Source organism: Molossus molossus, unplaced genomic scaffold (genome assembly GCF_014108415.1).
Source record: "Molossus molossus isolate mMolMol1 unplaced genomic scaffold, mMolMol1.p scaffold_m16_p_3, whole genome shotgun sequence".
NCBI lineage: Eukaryota > Metazoa > Chordata > Mammalia > Chiroptera > Molossidae > Molossus > Molossus molossus.
In genome coordinates this window covers 105777869-105788251 of record NW_023425366.1, presented here as the reverse complement: position 1 = coordinate 105788251, position 10383 = coordinate 105777869, and the positions used below count along the sequence as shown (strand labels likewise).

General features: G+C 50.6%; 1 protein-coding gene across 1 annotated transcript; it reads right to left on the bottom strand.

The window, feature by feature from the left end:
- Nucleotides 1–5923: 5923 nt before the first annotated feature.
- On the bottom strand, nucleotides 5924–9500 carry ITPRIPL2 (ITPRIP like 2). The gene has a single exon (XM_036279631.1). It carries the CDS (start codon nucleotides 9498–9500, stop codon nucleotides 7902–7904), a length of 1599 nt encoding a protein of 532 aa, XP_036135524.1. The 3' UTR covers nucleotides 5924–7901.
- Between the last annotated feature and the right edge of the window lie 883 nt (nucleotides 9501–10383).

The window sequence follows — 10383 nt, the reverse complement described above, 5'->3', positions numbered from 1 at the left end:
ACAATGTCTGTTATTGCTACGGGCCCGCTGAGTGGTTCTGCTGACCTGGGCCAAGTTTAGCGGGTCTTAGATGGGCTCACGCAAGTGTTTCAGTCTGTTGTCAGGCCAGTTGTCGGGGAGAAGGGGGCAGTAGGGCTGGTCTGGGGTGGCCGCACTACCTGTCTCACAGGTGGCTGGCTGTCAGCCCTGGTGAAAGGGCTGGCTGGGTCGCATGGTCTCTCCTCCTCACGCAGTGGTGGCAGGCTTCCAAGAGGACAGTCAGAAGCAGGCAAGGTGCCCTGAGGCCTAGGCCCGGAACTAGCACACTATCTATTGTGGTATTATGTTAAATTGTGTGCTACCACATTCTACCGACTAAAGAAAGTCACAAAGCCATTCTAGTTTCAAGTGGCAGGTAAAAGGTCGCCTCCCTCCCCCCTTTTAAAAACTATGTTATTTATTTTACAGAGAAACAACAATGAGCTGCCTACTGCACCTGAAACTTAGGCATGTGCCCCTGTCCAAGAATCAAACTGATGACCTTTTGGTACATGGGCCCTTTGGTGCATGGGGCCCTTTGGTGCATGGGCCCTTTGGTGCATGGGGCCCTTTGGTACATGGGGCCCTTTGGTGCATGGGCCCTTTGGTGCATGGGGCCCTTTGGTACATGGGGCCCTTTGGTGCATGGGCCCTTTGGTGCAAGGGGCCCTTTGGTGCATGGGGCCCTTTGGTGCATGGGGCCCTTTGGTGCCAGGGGCCCTTTGGTGCATGGTGCCCTTTGGTGCAAGGGGCCCTTTGGTGCCAGGGGCCCTTTGGTGCATGGGGTGACACCCAACCAACTGAGCCACACCAGCCAGGGCCTTACCTCCCCATTTTGATGGGAGAGACTGCAAACCCACTTTGCAAAGGGTGTGGGTCTAGGAAGGGTTGGGGAATAGGGACTATTTTTGTAATCAGTCCAGTACAGCACACAGAGTGAGAGCTTCTCATAGAGGGGAACAGCATGGGCATCAAGGAAAGAGATGAACAGAATCTGCGTAGCAGAGAGATGGTTGGGTGGACAAAGCGGAAACAGTCCTGCAGTGGAGAAAGAATGAGCAGCAAAGGGAGCAGAGGAAGAGGCCGGAGCCACGGACTAAATGACATTCCACTCCAATAATTACTCCTACCCTGACTTGAATTGGGCACTTAGTATGTGTCGAGCACTTTGCAGGCACGAGCTCACCTAATCCCCAGTGACTCCTATGAGGGAGGTTCTATTATGAATGACATTTACAGAGGAGGGACCTGAGATTCAGAGGGGATTAGGTAACTTGCAGAGAGACACACAGATGAGAAGTGTAGGAAGTAAGACATGAAGACAGGTCTCTTGGCACTGAAGCACCGACTCTGCTGTGACACTGTTCTGTCTCTAAGGGTGACTGGTCTCTGTCCCTCTGCTTCAGCCCCAGGCCACTGCAGCATCTCATGACTTCCAGTTTGATTACTTCCAGCCAACCTTTTCTGTAGAGAGTCCGAGAGTAAGTATTTTCAGCATTCTGTCTCAATTACTCAACTCTGCTGACATAGGGTGAGAGCAACCAGAGAGAGTAAGTCTCTGGGTGTGGGCTGTGTTCCCATAAAACTTTACTTACAATAAATAAATAAATAAAATAAATAAAAATAAATCTTTTGCCAACCCTTGCTTAATCCATTCTCTACCTTGCAGACAGAGTGAGCCAAACTCCAATGTTGACTCTGCCATTCATTCCTTGCCTATCCGGTATCTCCCGGATCCGTCCCAACTTGCTGTGTGGTTTACAGCCTTGTAATCAAAGCATGGCCCCTGAACCAGCAGCTCCATCCTCACCTGGAAGCCTGTTGGAGATGCAGTCTCAGGTCCCAGCCAGACCTGCTGAATCAGAACTCACATTCTAACAAGACTCCCCGGTGTTTTGCACACTCCAGTTTGAGAAACTCTGGCTTCAAGACTCCTGGTGTCCTGGTGCCTTCCTACCTCTCCCACTCCCGCCCATCCCCACTGAAATGCTCCTTTCTGTGCTTAATGCATTCTTCGCCAGCCAACTCCCCTCACTTAGCAAATTCCTAACCTATCTTTGGATCTGGACTTAGAAGTCACTTGTTCTAAGCAGCCCTCCCCGACCTGTGTGAGGCGCCCCTATTCCGTGCTTCCATAACCCTTCCCCCGCCTGACACCCACCACTGTATGGAGACGTCTTTTTTTTGGTATATGCCCCTAGCAGGAACCGAACCCGGGACTCTCTGGTCCTCAGGCCAATGTTCCAACCGCTGAGCCAAACCGGCCAGGGCATGTATGGAGACATCTTAACTGCCTGCCTCTCACCAGTTTGTGTGTTCATGAGAGAGACCACATCTGTCTTGGTCATCACTGCATGTGTCTTCAGTGCCCCAGGACAATAGCCACTGAAAAACTACTTGTTAAAAACTAAAGGCAACCCCTTTTCCCCTGGGCTAGCGTCCTACACAACTACTGTTTAATCAGCTTGTAGGCACAAGTCTCCCTGAACTTCCACCTGGCTCCAAGGCTTTGAAGAGTCCTACACGGCCTCCAAAATTCCATCTCTCACTAAGCCTGGTGGTTTTTCATATTAGCAAATGTTTACCATTTGGAGAGGGCCTGAGGGCCTAAGAGATTTCTGGGTAAAAAATGTTTGAGCTATAAATTAGCCACAGGCCAAGACTTGAATTGCATTTAGGAGTGTGTGTGGAAGGGAGGGGAGGGGAAGGGAGAAGAGGGGCATGGGCAGAAGGTTCTAGGCAAGGAAAAAGAAGACTTGAAGGCAGGACCCCAGGCTGTAAGCCTGCAGAGCTGTGAACTGGCATCCTTTCCCGCCTGTGCACGGAGCCAGTTCCGCCTGCAGTGACCCCAGCTTTGCCGGGCACCCAGACGCCGAGACCAGGGGAGGCTCCCATAAGCAGTCATAAGCCAGGGCAGCCGCAGGCTGCCTGCCCTCCTGGGAGGTGAGACCCCCTCCCAAAATCTGACGTCCAGTCCAGAGGTTTCTACAAGTTCCTTTATTAACAAAGCAAAGTATAAAAGAACAAGGCCCCCAAATGACCCATATGATTAAAAGTGCAAATTTACTCCAACCTGAAATAGAAAACAAATGGCAGGCCTTGACTATCTGGGCCATGGAAATTTAGTGTGATTAAAACGCCTTTTAATCACACAACTGTAGCAGCTGAACCATATTTGATTAACTCTTTGGTCTCTGTTATTGGAACAAAACTGTTATGACTGCAGCTGACACGCAGCATCATAACAACACAGTTTGGGGTCAGAACACACATTAAAAAATCACAATAAAATAAGAGGAATGTTTTAAAGTCAAGTGACTAAATCAAGGCACTTTTTTTTTTTTAAAGCAAAAGGTGCTTAAAATATTCCTGAATATCTGATACTTTAGAAACCAGATTATATATAATTTAGCTGCACATTTTAGTCTATTTTCTCTGTATACATGATCACATATATCTTTGCCGCCTCCCGATTATAGTTGCTTTATCCCCACCAAATCATGTGGTATGCAGGTATAAAAAAAGCAGTAGTGTCTAAAGAACAGACATGCGATTTAAAAAAAATTAACAAATGCCACGTGATAACACTGAACTTCTTAACCTCTTACGGGACACTGGAAATGTTAATGAGGTTCATTTTTTCCCCTGCTGGGGAGGGAGATAATAACCTTGCTCTTCGTGCGTAGAGATAAGTCAAGTCTTCGGCGTCAAGGTCCAGAGCCACACTTTACAGAAAAAGTGACTTACTCCATGAGGATAAAAGACACACTTTGGAATTTGTTCGGTGAATTCCTTCAGAATGTTAGGATGTCAATTTTGGTGGGAGCCACCGAGTCAGAAAGGGAGAGACACCTCTGATCAAATCATGGTCTCGACAGTGGGAATGGGAACAAGCTTACAAAGTTTGGCCTGAAGCCCCAGCACTGTGTTCCTGGTGTTCGAGGCCACCAGCTATCATTGCTAAGGCACAGGCAAGGACACTACCAAAATAATAATAACAATAATAATAAATTTAAAAATAAGAATAAAATGCAAATTAAAAAGAAACAAGTTACTCTGCAATCCTTCCTAACGACTCATCTTCAAACTCCATAGACCTAGGAGTCTAGCCCTAGGAGTCTAGCCCTGGCTCACCAGGAAGGAAATTCCAAGAACTGGCCCCCAGTGGTTCGCTGAAGGCTCTGACTGCAAAGAACAGCTCTGGAGAGAGGGTCCTTCTGGGAATTGTGAGTTAAGTGTTATCTGTGGCAGTGTTAATTTTTTTGGTTTGTTTCTACAATGAAGCTTAGCTCTCTGAGAGATAAAGAAAACTGAAATATCAGCCCCCCGACTATGTATAACGACATCATATCCATTAACAATAAATATAACCTTATACATACTTGGGGGTGTTAACTGTATAAGGCAGGGGTCGTAAACTGGTGGCCCGCAGGCTCAACCAAATGTTTTGTTTGGCCCACATAGTGTTTTGGAAATTTTTTAATTATTTTGTTTAAAACTTAAAAAAAAAAAGTTCTGATTTCCAGCCCCTCTGTACCCCTTTTTTCCCTGCACGGAGCCAAGTAATGGCTGTCCCCTGTTAAGAGGGGCAGTCCCCACTGCCCACCTACCCCTTCTCTCCTTTGTCTCTGCAGGCTGCTGAGTTTGCGACCCCTGCTTTTGAAATAGCACATCCCTAAAAACGTGTTTACTAACCCAAACCTCTCTCCCACCCTCATATGATTTCCACCCCGTCTCTCCTTCCTTTCACGTCCATCCAAGTCCTCCTTCCTGAGTCCTTTCAATTTGTCTTAGTTCACTCACATTCCCTCTTCTTTCACTTCAGTTTCATTTTGAAAAAAAAAACAACAAAAAAACAGCCACCAACACCCACCTCCTACTCCCAGCCCTGGAGCATTCCAGGGTGGCTCCCAAGCCAAGTCCACCAGTGGGAGTTACTGAAGGGTGTCTTGTGGCAAAATGGCTGAGTCATTTTCCCCAAACATTTTCTTCGGGCACTGGCTGGATAATTAATCTTTTTTATTTATTTATATTTTTAACATGAGCCATTCTGAGCCTTCCTGTATAAGAATATTTGCAAACATGAATCTCTAGTACCAAGTATACACCAAAAATGTGTACTCTTCTGATCAAGGTCGTGATGGAGCCCTAAAAAAAAATACAGAACTGAGCTTAATTTAAGTGCCTCAGGCAACCATCACACCTGGCTAATATGCCATATTATTTCATTTGTACACAGTACATGCTTGGGATTACTAAACATTGATCAAAATTGATCGAAAACTCTACGTTTTGGTTACCATGTACAGAGAACAATTGCTCAGCATGGCATTTAAATAAAACATTAATATTAAAAAAAAATAACAAATACAATGCCCATTAATTTAAAAAAAAAATAATAAAAATTTAAAATCTTGAGGATGGACGAGGCTTTGGGTAATTAACCTGAAGAAAAAAATAACAAAAACCTACAAGAACACTATGTTACCAGATTTAAACTTCAAACACGACTATAAAAAAGGAGCCTATCAGCTCAGCTAGAAATATTTATAAAGTTCAGCTTTTAAAGCTTTATAATCCTCCGAGAGCCTCGTGGTCCCCCGCTCCAGTAGACTTAATGACTGCAGGGGAAATTGTGGCTGACTTCAGAACCATTACAAGATCTAATTCCTGTTGGCTTTTACTTTAAAAAGTAATTTTTAAAAACGCTGTGCAGCCCTGGCCAGTCTGGCTCAGGGATTAGAGCATTTGGCCTGCGGACCAAAGTGTCTCGGGTTTGAGCACTGGCCCTGGTCTGGGACTTGCGGGAGGCAACTAGTCACTGTCTCTCTCACATTGATGTTTCTCTCTCTCCTTCCCTCCCTCTCACTCTATCTGAAAAAAATCAATGGAGAAAGAGCCTCGGGTGAGGATTAAAAAACAAGCAAACAAACAGCACTGTGCAGTTTATATCTTGGCAGAAAGTTGGTAGACTGATCCCTTCGCTAAATGCAGTTCCTTATAACCTAACACTGACCTCAAAAGCCAGGAATGACCTTTGTGGTATCAAGGGGAACTCTACCAAAAACATCCTCAAAGAGAAAGCACAACATTAGCAACTGTTTCTCTTACATCCAAGGTTGTAAAGGCTATAAGAAGTCTCTACAGCTCTGATGAGGATTTCCTATAAATCATTTATTCACACTGATTTCCTGTAGTGGCCAAGTAGGTCCCCTAAAGAAAGTTTAAAGAGTTCCCTTAAAAAAATTCAGAAATTAAACAATGGCCCTATTCAGGTGGTTACTTCTGTTTTCCAAGTTTTAGCTTTAAGAGTCTAAGGGAGTACATGTCTGTTTAAAAAAAAAAAAAAATCCCAAAGTATAACACTGGAACTGACTGCATTTTCTATTAGGCGAGCATATGATGGACCATTCTAAACTTGGAATTGTGGGCTGTTAGAAATTTGGAAGAACAAGGAGGGATTTCAGAATGAGCTCCTCCCAGCTGCAAAATACACCCAACCTGGTGACAAAAAAAGAGCTGACTGCTGACAAGGACTATCTCCCTTTATTTCCACCCATCTCCTCTTGCTCTCCTCCACTGTTTTCTCCTTTGCTGACTTATCAGGGAGTCGCTGATCTTCAAGTACAGAGCCCAGATACTGAACTAGACAGAAGTGAAATGCTTTGCAAGACCTGTGCTGACAACCACTCTTCCAACTTGCCTTAGGACCACTAAAAGGCAGCTTGGGCGATGGGAGAATAACTTTCTAACCACTAACCCTTACTGAGCAGTAAGAGCACTAACTTCATGCTAGGCACTACAGTAGGCATTTCCTCTTCATTCTCTCATTAAACTGAGAAAGAAATCTCGTGCAAAGGAGTTTGCTTAAAAGCCTTAAAACTAAAAAAGGTTTCTGTCTCCAGCCAGCAGCAAGTCCCAGTCACCTTGATAGGCAAAGACTGTATCTTTCTCGAGACCCAACATGTTTTCCGCCCTCACTGGTGTTGTCTTAAACATGCACTTTGATGCTACTTTGCATTGTGCCTGGCTGGCTCACAGGATGTGCGTAGTGAATGGGTGTTGACTGGTACACATTCTGGCGTGTGCCTGTAGGGATGTAAATAAAGCAAGCCTACTTTTCAAGACTGCACATTTCTTAGTAGCAAACGTAGCCTCCCTTTCAGATGCAATACTTGGCACTAGCAATTACCACAAAACAAAAGAATTTATCAAAATAAAGTGCTATTTGCTCTGGAAGTTACTCTAACCCACTCCTGAATGCCTTTCAACCTGTGTGACTGACTTCTTCACAATCCCATCCAATACCCATGATTGCACCATTTAAAAATACATCAATATTAACTTGAAGAGTGGAAACTATGTTCCTCAGCAGAGTAGCCCCTAGAATAGAACTTCAATTCCAGTTGTAGATAGTCATATTATTTTAAAAGTCAATCAGGAACCCAGGACCTAGCAATTAGTTGCACCAAAAAAACATTAACTTCTTTAAATTTGAGGGCCAGAGAGATGCATCTCAAAAACCAACAGAAGGACCTTTCCCTGCTGCTAGTTCTCACTTCCTTCACTGGACTTCCCTAAAACCAGGGATCCTTCCACAAAATCATTCCACCAAAAAACCAACATTTGGACCAATTCTTAGCTGCTGCTGTTGGATGTCTTACCAGAGCCTGCCTGTGGCACTCTGGTGGGTGTGAGGAAGATGCTACAAGTATACTGGATTGTTGACACAAGGGTGACATTTAAGCCATCAAATGTCATCCTCCAAATTTCCAACACCTTCTGCAGCCCCTCTTCCTGCAGTTGGACGGGCTGCACTGCCACCCCCACCCCCACCTGGTGGGAGAGGCTTTAGGAGCATTAGGCCAGGGGCACTGTCGGGTTTATGGTTCATCTTTAGGGAAGCCCTGGGTTCGCTGACTCCGGGGTGCAGGGCACCTGGCAAGGTAGCGGGGACCCCCATAGGCCCGAAGAAGCTGCGGCAGCCTGCGCCATGTGGACAGCAACCGTGCAGCTGCGAGTTCCCGGGCGCGTCCATCGAAAGCAGCCAAGAGGTCAACTGGGGCGGCTTCACGCAGTACCTTGGGCAGTGGGCCCACTTCGACTGCCACCCCGCCAGGGCCCAGGACAGAGTGGAAGAGTGTCCGGCGTTGCAGCAGGCAGTCCCGAAGAAACCGCACTAACTGTTCCAAGCGCTTGCTCAGGTGAGCCTCATCCCAGCCTTGCTCCGGAGCTCCCTCTCGCAACAGCACCGCCAGCAGTGCCGTCTTGAGCACGTATGAGGATAGGATGCGTCCCCACTGGGTGGCCGCCGTTGGGTCCAGCCCGCGGGCGCCCAGATCTCGCAGGGCTTTAAACAACTGCAGGCACTTGAGGTAGCAGGCACCCGGAGGGGCCCGTTCCTGCAGCCAACCCAGCAGCTTCTGCTCCTGGCGGGCTGTGTTCACGCCCCACAGTGCATCAGCACGCAGGCCTCCGGGGAGCTCTGACAGGGGCCCGACGGGCAAGGATGTTGGTGGTGGAGCTACGAGGAAGACGCCGTCGCCCAAATGGACGGCAGGAATGAGTCGCACGGCCATGGAAAGGCGGCAGCAGCCATAATCGGTGCGGCAGGGCAGGATGTGCAGAGTGGGAGGCTGCTCCAGGCCGCCGGGGGTCAGAGTGACCCGACAGCGGCCCTCCAGGCTGTAGCGCACTGTGGCCAGGGAGCGCTGCAGATGTGACTGGAACCAGCGCAGCACCAGGGTGGCCGAGAGGTGGCGCCGCCCACGCACGTCCACACAGAAGCCTTCGGCGAAGGGTTTGCAATCCCGGAGCCAGTGACCCCCCGAGGTGCCCGGCGGCGCCTTGAGTGCACACACAAAGCAGCCATGAAAGGCCGGGGCCAAAGCGGGCTGGGCTCCCAGGCTCTGCGGCTCCAGCGCCACCAGCGGCGGCAGGCGCAACGGCACCAGCACGTCGAAGGCGTCGGGCCGGCGGATTTTATGCTGCTCATAGGCGCTGCCCACCTGGATGAAATCTCCGCGGAAGGCCAAGGCCAGTGTCCCCCCGGGAATGGGGCCTGGGGACCCCCGGGCGCGGCCAGCCCGCACCAGCTCGCCCACGATCCGGCTCACGTGTGCCTTGCTGTGGCCCAGCACGTGTGGCGACAGGCGCACCTCGTGCTCGTAGTAACTCTCCAGCAAGATGCCGAGGCTCGGCTCCTGGAAGTGTCTTGGAGGGAAGGCGGAGCGGTCCCCCAGGCGGGGAGACCCGGGCAGGAAGCGTTGGCGGACAGCGTGGCGACAGCGTAAGAGGATGTAGCCGAGGAGGAGCAGGACAGATATCTTGAGCAGCGGGAAGCCGCCGTCCGCGCCGTCGGGGGGCTCGGCCCGGCTGCTCCCACTCCCTCGCAGGACATGGTAGAGGCACACGAAGGCGGTGCACAGGCCAGTCACCAGGGGCCAGAAGACCCGCAGGTTGAGGGTGTAATGCACCGACATGCCGGGCGCCCGGGCAGCCCAGGGCGCGAGCCCCGGCGGCGTCCCCGGCCCAGCATGCGCGCAGCCCCCCAGCAGCCCCGCTGTCGCGGTCTCCTTCTTCGCCTTCCCGGCGGCTCCCCCTTCGCAGGGCCTGGGGAAGCCGCCCTCCAGCTCGGCCTCCTCTCCCAGCTCAAGTTCTCTTTCCAGCTGCGGCCCGCCCTGCGCTTCCAAGCCCCGGCCGCGCCCTGCGCCGGCTGCGCGCTCCGTCTGGCCCGCGGGCCCTCCCCTCCCGGCGCCCCGGCGCGCTGCCCACGGCCGCCTCTGCCCGGCCCCGCCGGCCTCCTACCCTGGGCGGCCTCCTGACACCCGGCTCCCCGCCGCTCCTCCGCTCCCGTTCCCGTTACTCGGGGCCCGGGAGTTTCCTCTTCCGAGGGGAGGCGAGGCCGCGCCAGCTAGCGGGGAGGAAATGCCGAAGTCTGGAGCCGCGCGCCGAGCCGGCGGGCGGGGTCGGCCCCCTCCTGGGCCTCCGCCTTAAAGCGACGCCAGGCGGCGGGAGGGACTTCTGGACGCGGTTGGAACTGGTCTCCTGCGGGCCAGCCCCATTCTCCCTCCCCTAAGGCACAACTGGGAAGGCCCTGATTCCCGGGCGGTGGCCTTGTCTCGGGAGCTCCTGGAGTTGTGCTCACATGAAGTTACCCTGGGAAGTTGAAAGGAGGAGAAAAGAGCTCAGGCCGAGACTGTCCCTCCTCCACCCGCAGCACGTCGCGGTGGCGTGGTATTTATTGGTGGTATGGCAGGACCCCAACGAAAGCAGCATCAGCCAGAGTGCTGCTGTCCTTTAGTAAAACCAGTATTTATTGAGCACCTAGTACGTGCCAAGCAGGAGGCGAGGTACTGGCAAAAT

Bases quoted from the DNA above. Each gene is read 5' to 3' on its own strand.
- ITPRIPL2 (XM_036279631.1), bottom strand. From the start codon at position 9,500: ATGTCGGTGCATTACACCCTCAACCTGCGGGTCTTCTGGCCCCTGGTG.